The sequence below is a fragment of the Cryphonectria parasitica genome, assembly GCF_011745365.1.
Source record: "Cryphonectria parasitica EP155 unplaced genomic scaffold M406scaffold_3, whole genome shotgun sequence".
NCBI lineage: Eukaryota > Fungi > Ascomycota > Sordariomycetes > Diaporthales > Cryphonectriaceae > Cryphonectria > Cryphonectria parasitica.
The window spans coordinates 5199483-5218339 of record NW_024468911.1 but is presented as its reverse complement, the minus strand read 5'-3'; the positions used below and the strand labels follow the sequence as shown (position 1 = coordinate 5218339).

General features: G+C 48.2%; 3 protein-coding genes across 3 annotated transcripts; 1 reads left to right on the top strand and 2 right to left on the bottom strand.

Moving 5' to 3' along the window:
* Positions 1–1429: 1429 nt before the first annotated feature.
* Positions 1430–1777, bottom strand: M406DRAFT_70252 (uncharacterized protein; the record flags this gene model as incomplete). The annotated part of the gene is made up of 1 exon (XM_040925334.1): positions 1430–1777. One exon carries the CDS (start codon positions 1775–1777, stop codon positions 1430–1432), a length of 348 nt encoding a protein of 115 aa, XP_040779120.1.
* A 3963-nt stretch (positions 1778–5740) lies between these two features.
* Positions 5741–5896, top strand: M406DRAFT_20254 (uncharacterized protein; the record flags this gene model as incomplete). The annotated part of the gene is made up of 1 exon (XM_040915455.1): positions 5741–5896. A coding segment is annotated over one exon (156 nt), but the record flags the coding sequence as incomplete, so codon positions are not given.
* Positions 5897–9966: 4070 nt separating this feature from the next.
* On the bottom strand, positions 9967–18301 carry M406DRAFT_106902 (uncharacterized protein; the record flags this gene model as incomplete). The annotated part of the gene is made up of 12 exons (XM_040915213.1): positions 9967–11333; positions 11430–14434; positions 14616–15569; positions 15681–15697; positions 15791–16066; positions 16189–16422; positions 16627–16731; positions 16810–16933; positions 17022–17241; positions 17344–17652; positions 17738–17825; positions 18100–18301. 12 exons carry the CDS (start codon positions 18299–18301, stop codon positions 10061–10063), a joined length of 6807 nt encoding a protein of 2268 aa, XP_040779118.1. The 3' UTR covers positions 9967–10060.
* Positions 18302–18857: the final 556 nt, after the last annotated feature.

The following is an 18857-nucleotide window of genomic DNA, read 5'->3' as shown; positions in this document are numbered from 1 at the left end:
TAGAATAGGTCCACTAAGAAAAGGTTTGAATGATGCTTAAACAGCCAATTTCTATGAGGAGCTAATGAACTGAATTAGCGGATGCAGAAAGTTTAGATTTAATGAATTCTATATTTTCAAATATATTCATATCTTTCTAAAGGGCGCTCATTTTTAACAGGTTCATGTAGCAGTCCCTCACCCAAGAGAAGTCTGTTACATGTAAGTTGTATCAAGGCAACCTAGTTAATATAATCAGCATACCTAGCTTTGACTTGGTTCATTATTCAGTCAGCAATATATTTAGACAACTGGATTTGTTTCTCACTACTATAGGAGTTAGCTAAGCTTAGTTGCCAAACTTTTCCGCTAGACCATTGATGAGAGTACATCTCTGTAAAGCTTTCTAGTTTTCGAGCTGGTACTTCCTTGCCTGCAGATTTGTAGGTCTGATTTCCGCAAACCGTATGCTTCGGAATAGAGGTTTCTATGCAATTACATACACTCCGGAAGAGTTCGATGTGCTTTCCAATGTGACTCCCAGCATTTTCAACGATCGCCTACATCAACTCAGCGTCAAGAACAGAGGCCCTGTTCCTGATAACGTAGTCGACAACGTCGACAAGATCCTCAATAATTTCTTTGGCCAGTACAAGGACGAGCTAGCCAGGAGTATCGAGAAAGGGTTTGCGAAGCTAATGATAGCTAACAATATAAGTACTCGGAGTTTCTAAATCGGGGCGATTCTACTGCTAATAGCTAGGTTAATTGCTATAACATTCTCGCGAATCCGGTGGTTGGAGAGCCAGAATAAATCGGTTAGTCTCCTCGATCAAGCTTTCTCTAAGAGCGTTATAGACTCCTTTCGCCTTTGATATTTTCAAGCCTGAAGTGAAGTAGTACTGCTTTAATACTAGGATCTCTATGCTGATCGGTGCTATAATTGCGGACCTGCTTGATACAAAGATTCAAAATTATGAAGAGATTGAAGATAATCTCTATTAAATATATCTTACACTTTAACAGTGACATATTAGTGAAATCTATTCAATAAGCATAGCAGTATTGCTTTTATAATCTTCTCTACGCACTTATATCTATCTATTATATAATTTCACTTGGATTCAACGCGTCGCTCCCCCAACCCTCGGCTCTGTCGCCGTCGCTACGGTTCTCATCGCCTGATGTACTTTTGATCCGACTCATATTTGTTCTGATCCTGACCTGCAATGGTTCAGATAACGGTGACACAGCAACAGGGCTTAGCTGGAATTGCTCGCATTCATACGGGGTGGCCAATAGTACTCAAAGCGACAAGAAAACTCGGCCGAAAGTTTTATAATATTGCAAACCAGCTGCATAACAAAGCAAAGACTATGAAACCCAAAGGACTCTGCCCTCATGTACTAAGCCCATCAATCCTCTCGAGCTCTAACGCCTCCCGCACCACTCAAGCTGGCGCACTGCCGGTGATGCTGAGGGTGGCAGTGCTATCACCATCCGTGCAGTCAATCGAGGTCCAGAGAAACCAGTCGCTATGGTAGCTCTGCGCATTAATGGCGAAGTTGGCCATGCACTCCTCGATCGACTCGTTCGGGTTGGTGATGGAGACACACATATAGCCCTGCTCCGACCCCGAGCGGCAGCCACCGCCCTCGGTTGCCAAGTCGGCCGCCACGGCGCCTGGGGACGAGCTGTCCACCCAGCGGCCCGCGTCGGCGTTGTTCGTGCAAGCACAGGCGCTGACGGCTCCGGCGGCGACGAGGCCTGCAATCGCTGAGATAATGGAGACGTGCATATTGCCTGATCTTGATTTGTCTAAGTTCACAATGATTCAGTATTTCATAATCTCAACAAAAGTCATAATCATTTCAATAGAAGGACTGACTTGTGATTGAATTACACGAAGAGGAGGAGAAAGTAGCTTGTTGACGTGAAATACACGATGATCGTACAAAGAACTTGAAAATGAAGGGAGCTGCTTTGAATTGAATGGGTTCGGTATAATTATCTTCGAATTGAATCCAAGATTGAGAGACAAGAAAAGGTCCTTTTATACTAGACTATACGCCTGCCATTGATCGAACACCCGCTTCCTAGGTCTGAATGCCTCAGGATATTCAAAAAATCATGTCTAGCTTGGTAGCTCGCAACCCGAGTAGAATGTAGCTAGCCCCGAAGTGACTAAGACTGATCAATGCAGGAGGCTTACCAGTCAGCATTTCGTAACTAACTGAATGCCAACCTTGTCCCTTAATGCCAAAAGCACAACACAAAGCTGGTTATCAAACCTCAAACTTCTATTTTGTCAGAACTGATCTATTCTTGCTACTACCGAAATGATGCTGGCTGTGAACCTTTGGGAATTATATGATCTATCATATCGCCAGCTTATTTTGAGCTTCTAGAACTAGGCGTCCTCATTAGGCTAAAAGCCTATACTTCGAACAAGGAGGTGTTAAGATGAGATGGAGTAGCCTTTTTCTAACCCAGCTGTTGCATTACATTGCGAGCTACGCCACTGCTATCCGAGACAAGATATGAGTATAGAACTTAAACGGAGCAACATTATCTATGTTCTTAACGTTAGTGAGGCTCGAAGCCCAGGCTCTCGTGTCCGGGCCCGAGCCGGGAGCGTTGGTTAGGCACATAATAAAAGCTTTTCTCGAGAGATCAGGCTGATTAGGTGCTTATGCAGCAGTCTTGAAAGAGCTCGGAAGAGCGGCTGTGAAAGAAACAATTAGGCTGAACTGATTGCAGATCAGCTACAGTGCTGCTTACCTTGTGTATGTGCTAGGTTCTGGGATTATGTAAGGGGCGGGGTGTGCTCGATTGATCTGCTGATGATTGAGGGTTCATAATTTCTTGTACAAATGGACTTTTGGAAAGGAGGGTTAATATATTGTTGCAGCTGCGGCGTGGATGGCGGAGTCGGGTCGCTAGGATGGGCTTCCCCCTCGTTTGAGCCTCACTCGATTGGGCGCTCGGACTAGTCAGCAGGTATGCTGACTGCATCCTTAAGGAACGAATTCCTTCTAGTGGTAGTTTACTTCAAGCTAGAGAGCAGGTGCCAGGGCTTCTCGTCCAGTAGCGCGCGCAGAAGCAAGATCATGCGAGGAGCAAAAGGCTCATATTGCTAGGGCGCTGAAGGAGAGCTGTTGGACCGGATATGCTCATATTTTCTCTGAGGACGTGCTGAAGACTCTCAGCATACTGCTTCTGCTCGAGCAGGATATACAGAAGGCGTGTTGTATTCTTATGCCGCTTCAATAGCTTTTGTCTCCACTTCAAGTCTTCCACGAAGCCTTCTCCTTTCTTTAGCACCTTTAATCTGCCCTCATTAAAACAGATATAAGTACAGTGTACTTGCGTGCAGAAAATTCTGCATTCTTCTCGATAAGGACACGAAGCAGTCGGCAATTTCCGTTTGAGATAGCTAGACTTATCGCAGTCCTCCCTGTTGAGTCGACGAAATCCACAAGCCATTTATGGATTATACTCGCTCATGAAAAACCTCTTGAGTCGTTCATTCAGCCCACCATTGCGACTGAAATCGGGAGCTCTGGCTAAAAAGAGCATCTGGGAGACTCTTCATAGCGGTCAAAGTCTATAGCGAAAATGCAGGTGACACAGAATTCACAGTAGACAGGACTCTGAAGTCACTCCCGGTGTCGCAACAGGGCGAGCTTCACGTTGAGCATCTCTACTCATTTTGCGTTGAGGGTCCCTAGGGCCGTCACGCTTGCAGGATGGTTAAGCCGCCAGCTCGCACACTCTATTCTCTTATCGAAGAAAAGTTCCAGAGGCGTTATGACCTGAATGAGCCACAACCATGATGAGGAATAGCTGTGGAAGGTGATGGTTAGTCAACCCGGTCGGCCAAAAAAAATGTTGGCAGATACCGCAGGTTCTTGATTATCTATACGAACGTCACAAACCGCATCGAGACATATAGCTAAAACGTGTCTGCGCAACTCTACAGTAGAACTTAAGCTCCCTGGGTGAGAACGAGATACAGGCGATGATCTAGCAAGTCGAGGAAGAAATTAATAGCCCGCGAAACGAGGTCAAACCAGTCGGTCCACGATCCGAATCCGATTCCGATACTGGCTCAGTCGATTTCAACGAAATGAGACCGCATAAGCGTATCTAGGAAGCCAAGAAGAGGGAGAAAGAAGACAAAAGTATCATTGAGCAGCAATGGCATGTTCTCGAGCTGATCTCAGCGACAGGTTCGCTGAGCCGCACTCTCCCGAGTGAAATACCGAAAACTTTTAAACACTCGGAATCAATCTCACATCGAACTCCTGCGACGAAGAGACGGAAGACCTCTAGACGAAAAGCCATTAGGGCGTCGACACATTCTCGACATTGTTAGACTAAGCCCCTTTGAGGATGCTTTCGATCTGAAGGCAACTTTAGGCTTGTAGTCGTTGATCGCAGCTTTGCCTGCCCCTTTGAGAATGCGAGAAGCGGCCTGCACCAGGGGGGAACTTTCGACTTCGTGTCTCCCGAGCAAACACTGGGCATACCGACAACATTCAGGGGTGACATATACACGTTAGGTCTTCTTTTTTAGAGGATTTTTATGCTGCTAAGCCTGGTCGAGCAACGCATTGACTGGGGCGAAGCTGATTATTCGCGCAGTCGTCGACTACGTGATCTCGCTTAGCGTCTTAGTCAGATTCCTTCTACGTTGCATTCCCATTGGGATGCTGCGGACAAGTTTGTTAATGTCGATGGCAACGCGCTAGTTAATCTTTTGAATGTGGATGAGCGAGAGTATTACCCTGATCAATTTGAATATGGTGACATATAGTATCAAGCTTTGACGAGAAAGCTGCTGGACATGTCAAAACATGATATGGAAGTGGTTTGTAAGGTTGATCATGGAGATGCTACAATGGATGTCAGAATCAAGGTCGTCGACGTCGGAGTGAATAAAGCATCGGTGATTTTGAGGAATGATAATAAAATATTATTTTTCCTCGATAACCAGGCTTTCACCATTAACATTCAATACTTAAACCATACCGCTTCTACCGCCGTGCAAATGCTGCTCAGATCCCGGGAACTTTCGTCTATGCTTATTAGACTAGAACGAGAGCGGTATTGCTTTGAAAAGAAGTAGTATTATACCGATAGAGAAAAAAAGTCAGCTTAATTATTGCTATCTATTTGTTAATCCGGAAAATAAGAGATAATATTCCTATAATTAGCCTAAGACTCGGAACCCATTACATGCCACGTTACATACTGTCTGACCCCCCCTTGCCAGACACCCGTACCCGCCGGACAGCCAATTTCCGACAGCGCCATACAAATACCAACATCCTCACTTACATATTATTTCCTCAATATTGAAGCTATTCAGAAACTGTTTTGATAGATAGATAGCCCTTTAATTGACGAATCTATTGATATACTTATATCTATGCCTGGACGCCTTATGACGCAATTCTGGCAATGCCGGAAGCTAATATCTGTTCCTTCCTGTCTTCATATCCATGATCCTTTTCCTTCAACAATCTTCTACCTCAAGCAAGCTACAATACCTTCCCACGCCTGGAATGAGGAGAATATAGCTGATACCCTCTTCGATATTATAGATAACCATTTATCTTTACAAAAATCAGCCAAGAAACACGGAATCGCCCCCCAAATGCTATCAGATTAGCTGCATGCAGAGTTCTTAGTTCAAGAAGCAAAGCAATCTCAACAATGCTTTTCTACTACTGAGGAAAAGAAGATATCGAGATGAATTATCAAGCAGGAGAGCCTAGGATATACTTTATCAGCTTCTGCTGTGCGTAATGTTGTAGAAGCTCTTCTCAAGCAGAAGGGAGATCTTAATGCCCTTAGCTACAAATGGATAGAAAGCTTCAAGAAGAGAAATCCTCAAATTCGCTATAAAATAAGTACTTGCCAGAAAGCTATCAGATACAATGCCTTTACTCCGAAAGCTGTTAATTAGTATTTTAATATTTGCAAGAAGAAATATAAGTAGATCGAGCCACAGCTTACAGTAAATGTGGATAAAGATAGCATTATAACTGAATATAATAAATTTCTATGGAATCCTTATCTTAGAGCTCCTAAACTAATACTTTTGATAGGCCTGAACTCGCTAGTTCTTGGATTCTCTGAAAAAAAGAAGGCATTTCTCAAAAGCAGCCAGAACAGAAGCTGGGTTACTCTCATTGAAAGCTGTACAGCTACAGGCCAGCTTCTCGACCCAGGCATCATCTTCAAGAGCAAAGATCTTCAAAAACAGTGGTTTTCTGAAGACATGGAGCAGTCTATGCCAATCTGGCGCATAATTACCAGTTAAAACAGCTGAATAAGCAATAAAATCGCAGTAGCATGGCTTGAGAATCTTTTCCTTCTTCAGATAAATAATCTCCATGAGAATGATATATCTCAAGCTATCCTTCTCATCCTAGATAGCCATAATAGCTATACATCAGTAAGTTAAGATCTTTTGAAGCTCAAGGTAGTATTTCTCGAAGATAATGTGCTGATATAAAACAGCTGGAGTTCATAGCTTCTTGCTACTTGAATAACATTTTCCTTTGCTTTCTCCCTGCATATACCTCCTACAGCCTCCAGCTACTAAATAATAGCATATTTGCTGTACTAAAAGCAGCCTATCAGAAAGAACTTTAAAAGTTGCAAGATCTTACAGACTCAGCCCCTGTTAACAAGATCAACTTTCTATAATATCTCATTACAGCCAGAATAGCAATCATTTCTAAAGTAGTAAAAGAAGGATGAAAATATAGTAGCAACTATCCAATTAATCGCTATAAAGCCCTATCTCATAAGGAAATCCAGGAGAATAAGCAAAAATAAGAAGCAGATGAGTTGGAGGAGGATGAGGAGAATGAGCTCATTTCTTATAAGTTTATTACTGCTATAGGCTGAGATCGAAGCTACAACGAACGCAGCAAGTTAAGAAGGATTGCAAATCACCTTGAAAACCTCCAAGCTGAGATTATCTTGCTCCAATAGCGAAATGCCTCCCTTAAGGCTCAGAACGAAGCTATTTCGAAAACCCGAAAGCGCAAAAAGATCCCCAATCCTAACAAACGCTTTATGACTATTTCAGAGGCACTTTCGGCTGGAGAAGAGGCTAATACAGCCCAGGAAGAGGATAGTTTGCCTGCTGAGGATATTATGGAGGTTCAAGACGAGATTGACGAGGAGAACTCTGAGAACGATAATGCAGACATTCCACATAAGGATTCACTACCAATTCATCGATCTTCTGAGCGGACTAGCTGTATGCTAACTAGATATTTGGAATGAGGAAATTTAGATTATTTTGATGATATATTTATTATTATTATACGATTTGAAGTAAATTATTTCTATATACTTGAAAAGGTGGCAATTGTGTGGGCCATTTCGCATTTTAGTGTCCGGCGGGTACGGGTGTCCGGCAAGGGGGGGTCAGACAGTAGACTATCTCATTAGCTAACACAATACTAAGTATTGCATCATACTCCGAACTCTAATAGCTTCAAAAGAAGTGAACACTCATATCAACTACCCATGGTTTTTTCCTTACCCAAGGCTTGCATTTAGCATTGATTATCAAAATTGATTTTTGTATAATGAGGAATCTTCCGGATTACTGCAACGCTCATCACATTATACTATAAGGCTGCTGATTGCGGAGACTGCATCAGAGTTTTCTAGCTCCAGGTGAAATTGTCAATGGTACATGATTTGCATGGAGCAGAGTAGTAGATGCTAATAATGCAGTTCATAATATTCACAAACGCATAGGAGCAGATTACAAACAATTGAAAAGTGAATTGAACAGCAAAACAGAGACGTGTACTCGGCTAGACAAAGAAGAAAGGGTTGAGCGATAACTTTTGTCAAGAATGTAGCTGCTGATTTGATTCTACTAGCCTCTTATCCATATCATGTCATGGCAGGATATACTGGTAGAAACAAGGCTGCTGCCAGAGATCGTCCCAGAGCCTCTTCTCATGGATTGTCTTGAATATTGGATCCTTAGTGCGCCCTAGCACCTCTCTCTCTAGCCAAGGCTAAAGCTGTCCAAAAGCAGAAAGGTCAAACATCACATAAGCAAGCTCCTTCAGCGCACAGAGAGCTGTCGCCACATCGATGTAGAAATCATAGATAGAACGAAATATGGACAGGTCGGGAGGCTCTTCCCACATCAAGGTGTTCTCGACAAATGACCAGGAGCACTCCCCTGGATCTATCTTTATGCAGAGAGATGCAAGATCGGTGTGCTCTGCAAGAAAGGCTACTACAGCACGCCAGTCGACCTAGTACTCGAAGTTTGGCAGCTTGCCTTCACCCCAACAAAGCACTGCAACCTGCATCTCGAGCATCCCGGGTGGATAACCGCTAGCGACAGCGCCACCGGCCCAGTCCTCACACTGCGACTCGGGTGAACTGGAGGTGCCGCAGCCTCGCTACGCCAGCTCGGGGGAGCACGTCACGAAGGAAGGACAGGGTAGGGCCGAGATTGTCTTGGTAATTATCGAAGCAGACATTGGAGTAGAATACCTCGATCGACTCACGGTACATCTGACTTGAAAGAGCTGCGTAGGCAGGACACGACAGGCGCACTGAGGATCTGAGGTTGTGTGTGTTGATGGCGAGGCGCAGATTGTCTATGATGGAGGCTCCAGCATGGGGTGATAGATGGGTATAATATTGCCATCGAGGATGCGCAGGCACTCGAGCTTGGCATCATAGCCGCCTGTCTCTGGCAGTCCTAGGTGCGTGCTTCCAAAGATTTTCAGGCGAAGCTCTGTTGAGAGCGAGTGGAAAGCTCATGGTCTTAGTCTTGTCCGTCCTGTAAGCTCAAAGAAGAGAATAAGAATGCATAATAAGGAGGCATTATAGGGAAACAAGCCTAATGGAGAATCTAGTTGCTCAGGACAATGGAAGCATGAGCTCGAGATGAGAATTGTTGGATAGATAAACAATCTGTAAAAGATTAGTGGTCTAGCCCTCACAGCATATCCTCTGCTGATTGGCCAATGCAGGGGTACTGCGAAACCCGTTCAGCGAGGATAACTTAGGCCATCTCAGCTGCAAGGAGACGATCAAGAATAATATGCAGTGGAATTGCATCAAGATCCTTCCTGCTAAGAAGGACTGGTTGTCGCTATTAGGCACTTATATATACGGGAATCTTGACAAAGGATGGAGATGGAGAGAATGTGACGGGGACACAGCAAGAGTTCTTACAATGCAAGTTGCTCGCGCTGCTATCTGCATTGATTATAATTTATCGATATTTTACGAAGGGCCAGTTTTGGGGAGATATTATTGGATTGAAGTGAAAGATGGATTTAGGGCATGCATGCATTATAGTAATTTGAATTTGAATTTCTCTGCTAATTCCTGATGCCCAACCTTGAAGCTGACATGGCTTGGTACGAGTGGAAACTAAGACGAGTTTTCCCGATACAAGACAACAATGTCAGACTGGGTAAGAATGAGGAGACAGCTGTCTTGTTAAAAGATAAATATACTAGCCTCGGAAAACGATATCTATGCTGCGATCCCCGACATATATCACCAGATTCATTCTGTAAACCAACTCCGTTGTATTTTAATTAGTCTCCGATATAGTTGAACTCATGGGACTGGATCATGCTGACTTTGGAAACTCCAGTGATTGCTTAAGGCTCTGACTCCGATTGAAGTATGCCAAAGCATTGGGAAGAAAGGTCCAGAAAGGTTCACATTAAACACTGAGTAATATGCTGATATAAGCTTTACAGTGTAGCAGAGATGTGAACATCATCACAATGCACTGGATTGAGACGAAACAAATCCCATTTCCTGACATAAGCATTGATGCAAGTTCTCTTTGGAATGACTCCATTTGAACTACCAGGCTACATTATTCAAATGTGGAGATACGTATGTTCTCGATTTCCTGGACCACGCAATTTGTACAAGTAGGCAAGCTGCTCAAGAGAGAATCATCGTTCGACACATGTGGTATTCATTCATCTTATTCCGAAATATTACAATGCATGAACTATTGTACTTGTAGTGGAAATATTGCAACAAAGATGCTTCAACAATCCTTGTTTGTCAACACTTTCTCACACAACATTCTTGCCAGCTCCGAAATGGTTGCATTTCCCGCAAGAAGTTGCTGAAAAGGAATATCAGCACCAAACTCGCGGAAGAGCCAATTGCGAAATTCTGCACCTATCATACTGTCCAAGCCATAACTCCCTACCGATTTGTGCCTCGTGTCCAAACTTCTCTCATCCAACATAAGCAATTGTACCAGCCGCGCAGCCACATGCTTAGTTGCTGCCTCAACGGCGAGGTCCTTGCTAGATGCTTCGCGGATTGTGGACAAGATGTTCTGTCGTGATCCAAATGCTTGACCGCCGCCGCCGCTCGTATCTGCGTGCACGCCGGTCTGGGCCTCCACTGCTGCCCGCAGCCATCTGTACCTCGCATCATCAATCCAGGGAGCGTGGGCACCGGCGGCGCGGATAGACTCCCCAAAACGCCGAGGCTGGACGCCAACGATTAGGTGGTCGCCGACCGTGTCGTGTCCGTGTGGAGGACCCTGCGGTCGCAAGGCCACGCCGAACGCCTCGAGCATCTCTTTCTCATATATACCGTACATTCCCTTGCCCTGGAAGGACTTGACGAGCTCTGGGTGCTCGGAAATATAGCCGATGCCCAGAATGGCCGGAAGAATGAGCGACACAGCGGGAAGCCCTCGTGTGCGGCGGTGACGAGCGAGGGAGTCAAGAAAGGCATTTGCGGCGGCGTAGTTGGACTGCCCACCGGACCCCAACGCGCAGGCGACCGAGCTGGTCATTACAAAGAAATCTAGTGTCTGTGTCTCTCCACCGTCATTTGCCGGTGAGGGCGAGAATACGTGGTGCAGGTTCAGGCAGCCCTCGACCTTGGCATCGGTCACTTGATGCCAGACCGGTGCTGTCATATTGCTGAACAACCCGTCGTGCAGGACGCCTGCAGCATTTAGCACGCCACGTATGGGCGGACCTGGGGGAGTCCTGCCTCTGATTTCAGCGACATGCCGGGCGCCTCTATCTGCCATCCAAAGAGCCACTGCGCGCCCGAGGCCGCCAAGACAACCTACCAGCAGGTACGTAGCATTGGCCCTGAACCGTAGTGGACTTGGTGATAGAGGGCCGTCTATCTCGAACGAAGTACCCTCATCATAGCGTACGACGTGGATACCTGGGCCTATATCCGCTGGGACTGGAGACTTCAGCACCTCACTCGGTCTTAGTTCTGTGATAGGGTGTATATGCTGGATGGCTCCTTGACGGTAGAGATCACCACAATAACGTAAGATCCTATATGTCATGTACGGGAGGTCAGAAATCAAAAGGATACTCATTGAGCTCTTTATACAATACAACAAGCTAGGGATCGGGTGGTTGCCAACATACCTGGAGAACACTCTTGGCCGACGCTCAGCCACGTCTCTCAGCTGGAAGTAAGACAGGCTTAAACCACGAATGGATGGCAAGATTGCCGATAAGATGCTGTCTCCATCGCCACGGGCCTCAGTTTTCCCCACTACTGCAATTCTTGCAAGTTCTGACAGGCATGGGCCAACAGCCTCAAGAACCGATGTTTGGCATACGGACGCCGAGCACAAGACGGCATCGATACTACCACAACCACTTCCTTTGGCTGTAAGTGCGTCCTGTATTAGACGGCGCAGACAGCCTTGGCCGTTGCCCTGGTCTCGTTCATGACTCCATAGAATCACCTGGCAGGATGAGCCAACAAGCCCACTGTCGACAAGCACCCGTCGGGAAGCCTCAGACAAGGTCACAAAGATGACCTTTGCACCGAGCACACGGCACAGCTGGACGGCAGCCAGGCCGACGGCACCCATCCCATCCACAATCAGCACATTCTCGTCAGGCTCGACACGCGCGAGCTCTTTGAGCCCGTACATGGCAACAACAAAGGCCGACGGGATCGTAGCCGCTTCTGTTATCCCAAATTTACCGTCCTCCCGAGCGCTGGCCAAAGAGAAGACAAGCCGCGACGACGTATGCTGAAATGTAGCCAGCTGGCCGCTGAAGCCGGAGGCGAAACCCGCGACCGGGGTCCCGGGTGGGAACTCCTCATTGGCATTATGACCTGCACGCACCACCGTGCCAGCAAATTGGTGGCTCAGGAAGTGGGTGTCGTCTACCCCGTCGTCCGCTGTGAGGCCAATAGCCGCAACGTGCACTTGCAACTCATCAGGTTCCAGAGAACGAGACCTTGGGTCACAGCCATCAACACGATATGTGAGCGCGCCTGTGACCTGTTCAAGCTGGGCCTGTACTGCAGGCACTGCTGCTCGTTGGTAATGTTGGTGGTCGAGTGTTGTATTGATGCCGGAATCCAGAACAAACTGAGTGTTCACATCATTGTGTTGTACTAGGCGGGGGATGTACACCGCACCGCTTTTGATGCAGTACTCTTTCTCGCTACCAGGATGAACCTCGCTCTTGCTGGTGTGCTGTCGGCGCAATATGTCGCTCACCAGCACAGCCACCTGCTCCCCCGAGCCCGACCTGACATGGTCATAATCAACCGTCACCAGGTCAAAACCGGAACCCTTCTCGGTCCTGATGACTCGAGCCGCCCCTGTCGTCATGCCATACTCTGGTCTGTCTCCGGTGAGGAGCCCTCCGCGAGTTATCCATACAAGGGATGAGGCAGACTCAGTGAGATTGATAACGCCGCGCAGACGGTCTTGGTCGACATGCGCGAGGATTGCTCCGCTCGCAGGGTCATCATCCAGTAGGACAACCCGTTCGTAGGGCTCGCAGATCAAATCAGGATCACCGAGCACCCCACAGCGAAAGGTCCATCCTGCACTTGCTAGTCTTTGGCTGATGGGATCGAGCAGCGGTGAGTTGCTTTGCTCGTGATGAAGAACAAGGGGGACAGACTTCTTGACGATCTTGCTGTGGCCTTCCTCGCTCTTGACCATCACAACACTCCCATTTGCACCAGTATTGCAGGTCTTGCTCCTCCTTGCTACGATGCTACCATCCGCAAGAATGCCGATGGGTTCCAAAAGAGACCCGATGTGCTTCGCAAGCTCCTGGATTGTCGCAGTTTTACCGTCCTGGATAACAAGTCGTGCGTTCGGAGAGAGCATCTGAAGGAGACTCGCCAGCTCTGCGCCCTCTGGACAAGCACCAGATGATGAGGCAACCAATTCGTATCCCTCCCGTTGAGACAAGTCGGTACTATTACCATTTGGTGCTGTAGCCAGATTTTCGTTCACATCAAGAAACCTTAGGTTCACCCGCTCGCCGTATCTGGCCAGGATCATGCTCTTCTTATCTTGCTGAGACGAGGCGACGCCAACGACCACGGTGAGCCGCGGCCAACTCGTCAGGAAGAAAGGGATGAGTTCAGGGTCTAGACAGAGGATCCGAGTGGCTCCCTGGTACTTGTGGAGCAGGATTTCTACGACCTCAGAAAATGATGCCGCCTGAGAACTTTCCAGATACTTCGCATCCACATTCCATTTATCATGGAGGTACAGGTCCCGAGACATCGGGCCTCGCATCTCGTGGGGAACTGCTGCGCTGTAGTAGACATGCCGGAAGCCGGACAATTGCAACAGGACTGATCCGTCGAACCCATTGACCAGAACATGGCTCGTAAAAGCGCGGGTACCCAGCGGTGGAGGGGTCCAAGCATGCACTTTGCTGGGCCTTTTAGTGTGTTCCACGGATGGCACAAAGAACGTCGCCTCGCCAATGTGCGTGGGGATGGTTCCGCAGTGCATAGCGTCGAGATCACCACGGTGAGTGGCCGCTGTCGATAGTTGCATACAAGAGTCGATGACGGAGGGATGCATCAAGTAGCGAGACTCGGCTGCGAGGAGTCCGCACGTGTTGCTGATTGTTAGCTCCGCATGGGCATTGTAATGCTCAGCCGATGTGTATATATCGTCGATGCGGTGGAATGCCGGACCGAGGTCCACTCCAAGGGTTCGTAGCTTGTCAAGCCAGTGAATGTGCTTTGCTTTCCTCCATGGCGCGTCCGATGGAACATCAGGGTTATGCATTTGGTGACTGTCCCTAAAGACGTTGATCCCGACCTTGCCTCGTGCTGTTTCTTTCCAGTTGCCATACGAATAGCAGGACGCAGAAAAACCGTACCACAGGCTGCTTTTGCCGGAGGACCTACCAAGCACTGGTTGCATCCGAAACAGGGTTTCGGTTCCCGTGTCGTTGTCTGGAATGACGGTAGCAGATGAAAAGGTGACGTCGCGTATGGTATAGCTATCAATGATGGCAGGAACGGCTTCCTGTTGATTAATCTGCGTGATGGCTTCGATAGCCAGTGCAAGATACCCGGCACCGGGGAGCATGACCTCACCCCCTAGACGGTGGTGGGACAACCAAGGCAAGTCTTTCTGTCGCAGGATCTAGTAGAGAACGGATGTCAGCCGCTAGCATGAGAAAAAACACGGCTGGATCTTGCCAGCCTGGTGGTCTGAACGAAGACATCTGAAGAAAGCGGGGAAGAAGAAGAGAATCTGCTATGAGGAGAGATAGAGAGAAGTCCGGAAACTGAAAGAAGCTCATTGAGATAAGTAAATCACATACATTGCGCCACATAGGCTCCAGGGCTGAAGTACCCAGAACGCGGCGGCCCAGGATATCGTGACGTGGTTCTGGCATCTGGCGTTGTTCCCTGCTCATGCGTGGCTCGGTCCAACACGGTATTGAATACGTCCAATGGTACGTAGGTAAACCCAACAAGAGTGATGCAGCCTTTGTTTCGACCACCTCGCTACCTGTTGCATCCCTTTTGCATATATCTTCGCTCTCAAGCAATACACCCACATCGATAGGCCCATTCTTAGCCCAGAGACTGGCTGCCAGACTGAGCATCCGCTCTCCATCGTGCTCCCCTCTTTTGAGAGTGGACAAGTAGTTCACCCTGAGAGCCTTGTTCTCGGCTTGCAGGATTTGTCGAAGTGGCCCGGCCAGAGAGGCATGAGGACCAACCTCAATCAAAAGGTTGATGTCTGGCATTTCGCGCAGCATCAGGCTGACACCCTGTTCGAACAACACCGGGCTGACCAGACTATCCACCCAGTACGACGCAGGAATATAGTCGTCCCTTATTGTACTTGTATTAACCGTAGAAAACATCGGGAGCTTGGGTAACAAATCACCGACGTTTACGGCAGAGCACAGCCTAAGCTGCTTCTCGTACTCCCCTGCAGCTGTTTTCATGTGGTGGGAGTGGTACGCCTTCCCGCCCGTTTTGACCATACGTGTGAAGACCCTGTCGTCTTCCAGCAATAGTCTCAGTGCCTCAACAGCCTGTGCGTCACCACTCAGAGTGACGGCACTGGCGGAATTGTGGCAAGCAACGACGACTCGACCAGAGCTCCATGGTTCTTCCGGAGTAGCCAAGTACTTTCTTGCGACGTCCTCAGCGCCGAGCCCTACAGCCAGCATGGCTCCGTTGTCGCCAAGTGATGCGGCGAGCTTTCCCCGAAGATAGGCCGTTGTGATTGCGTCCTCGGCCGAGATTCGGCCAGCAGCGTACTATTGTGGTACATGATTGCGGATTAGCAGCAGGTCGTTTACATTGACTGCACTGAAAACGAAGTGGCCAACAACAAGGGATGAAATAGAAAACCAAAAAGAAACACGAACCGCTGCTGCAATCTCACCTGTCCGGACGAAGATGAAATCAGTTTCAACGAGTTTCAAAGGGAGATATCAGTGGTGGGGTTGATGAAGACAGGGTGATTTTAAATACTGACCAGAGGAGTGTCCAACTGTGGCTAGAGGCCTCGCAGACCAGTGATAAAGGAGGTCCACAAGCATGATCTGTATCGCTGTACACAGTGGTTGGGCATATTCGGCCTCGTTGATCACACTTGTCTCCTTCGGCTGCTGCATTATCTGCTCTATCGTCCAGCTGGGCGGCGATTTGAGCTGAGAGAGATGCCGGTCCAGTTTCCGAGTTGTTTCTCTTGTGGTGAGTGGGTAGAGCTGTAAAAGTTCCGCACCCATTCGCGCCCATTGTGCGCCTTGGCCTATTTTCTATTCTTCAGTAATGTCATCATCGGCAGGATGTACACTAATTATGCTGCTTAGAGCAACTCGGACAAGTGTGAATGAGAGCAGAAGAGATCCAGAACAGGAAATAGTCACGCACCGGTGAATATAAACGCTGGCCTTGCCGCGTCGCTGCCAGCGTGAAGAATTCCGGCAGATGCGGCCAAGACATCTTGCCCCAAGCTCGCCGCGCGAGCAATGCCGAAAGACCGCCACGGTAGCTTAGTCCGACGGCACCCAAGCGTGTAGGCTAGGTTAAGCATGTCCGTGGAATTACTGACCCTAAGCGTTGAGTAATCGATGAGTATATTCCGCAGGGTGGGCTCGTCATGCGCTGAAAACAGTAACAAGTATGGGCGACTGGTCCCGCGAGCACCATGATCGTGACAAGACTGTTCGGTTTCATCAAGCGGATTCACATCCAGTCTTACTTCTGAGGTCGTGCTGCGGTTGAATGATGACAAAGAGGTCTGGAGAATGAGATATTCCGATGGCACCAGGGACTCTGCGCCCTCAATGATCGCATGGGCATTGGTACCTCCATAGCCGAAAGCGTTGATGTCAATACGCCGGACATGCTTGTTGGAAGCTGTCCACACGAAAGGCTGCGTGACAACCTGAACATTTATAGTATCCCATGGAACTAAAAGGGGGGTTTTTTTTTATCAGAGCGCAAGAATGTTTAGGACCTGAACAAGACGTCAAGTTGAATAAGACCTACTGCTCGGTTGCAGCTTTTTGACCCCCGCCGTTGGCGGAATGATGCCCTTCTCCAGTGCCAGTACGGCTTTGATTACCGTAGCCATGCTGCTGGCTGCCTCGCTATGTCCTACGTTGGGCTTGATCTGCCCATACATCGTTGTACAGTCAGTTATTGTAGTAGTGAGATAATGGCCGGCATGGAGGCCGTTGTATCTGTCGATGGAGACGTACGCTACCGATGAGCACCGGGTCAGACCTCGATGCTGAGATACCCATGGCCCGTTGGATGGCTTCAACCTCGATAGGATCACCGACGGGTGTTCCTGTTCCGTGGCACTCCACGTAAGCAGTCTCATCAGTCGACAGACCTGCTCGTTTGTAGGCAGTTGCAATGACATCCATCTGGCCTTGGACACTGGGATGTGTAATGCCGTCTTTGCACTTCCCACTGCTGTATGATGCAACCATAGTAAGTCATAGCTACTCCATTATTACAAAGGAAAGAGGCAAATAGCTTGTCAGTGCGATCTGGTAATGACTTAGTAAGGCTTACCTGCCAGCGGCTGTGGATCTGATTACAGCACGAATTGGGTCCCCATCCCTGATGGCAGAACGTAATGGCCTCAGGTAGAGAGCGCCCACGCCATCTGCTCGTCCATAGCCATCCGCAGCCTCATCAAAAGTGTGACACTGATTGGTGGGCGATAAGACCCCCATTCTCGCCGTGTTCATTTGTTGATCCACGTTCAGGATAAGGTTGGTGCCCCCCACGACAGCACCGTCACAGTCACCCTGGGCCATAGCCTGGCAAGCGAGATGCAGCGCATACATGGACGAAGAGCACGCCGTATTGACCGTCACACTATATAGTGAGTAGTTAACAACAGACAACCCTCGTTTCATGTTGAGAAGCAGCGTTCTATGCTCTCGAAAGGGGATTCCCCTACCTCGGCCCTCTCAGGTCGAAGACAAAACTGACACGATTCGCCAGCATCCCACTGTCGACACCAATGGCCGTATATGCATGCCTGAAGTCTGGTTCCTTGGTGGCCATGTGCTGGAAGTCCTGCGTGAAAGTAGCCGCGAAGCACCCGGTATGGGAAATGAACTGTATTGGACTGCGCTGAGGGAAAGAAAAGGAAGGAAAAGAAAGGAAAAACAGCTGGCTATCTGAGGCTATAGAGGTAGGCTGGCGATAGTGGGGCCAGTGACTCACCTGGCCTCGCACACCCGGTCTTCCGAGCGGCTAAGGTCTGCAACGTGACCCCGCTGCTCTCAATAGCCTCGTACACTACCTCCAGGAGCTTACGCTGCTGAGGATCCATACACAGGGCTTCAACGCGTGACATGTTTCCGAACATGCCCGGGTCGAAAGCCTCGATGTCATCATTGAGGAAATACCCACCAGGAACGTTGAAACTTCCTGGGCGCTCGTTGCTCGGGTGTAGATAAGCGTCGATATTGAAGCGAGCCTTGGGCACCTTGGCACTGTTGGCAATGCCTTCAGTCATGATGAGCTTCCAAACAGCTTCTGGACTGCTGACATCTCCAGGCATACGACATCCTGTTTGCGAAGCACGTTAAAAAGTATAAGAAACTTTATGAGCAAGTAGCGAGTCAAATACCTATTCCCACAATGGCAATTGGCTCAGCCGTCTCTTGAGTCGAACAGGTACTCATTCTTTGTAACGATTACTCAGGTGGCTGTATACAAGTGGCAATAGATCGATGGATACTGGTGTACAATTCTGAGGCTCTTTATTCTTTCTACGTACCATGAAGAGTTACGGCTTGATTCGAGGAGCTACCAGTTTATATGGGCTTGCTGATCATACATGTCTCTAAACATTCTCTCTCAAAACCCCGAGAGCCTGAAACTAAGAACTATCTCAAAGCAGCTGTACTAGGAGGGATCACAATAGGTATCAGTGCATGTGTATCATATTTGGTCGAACCACCAGGGATTCTCGAGGACCAAGACAATCCTCTGCCGTCAAGTCCGAGTGTAACATCAGATCCTGCATGTAACTTGCAACGACTGCAGGTGCAACATACACCCACATAATG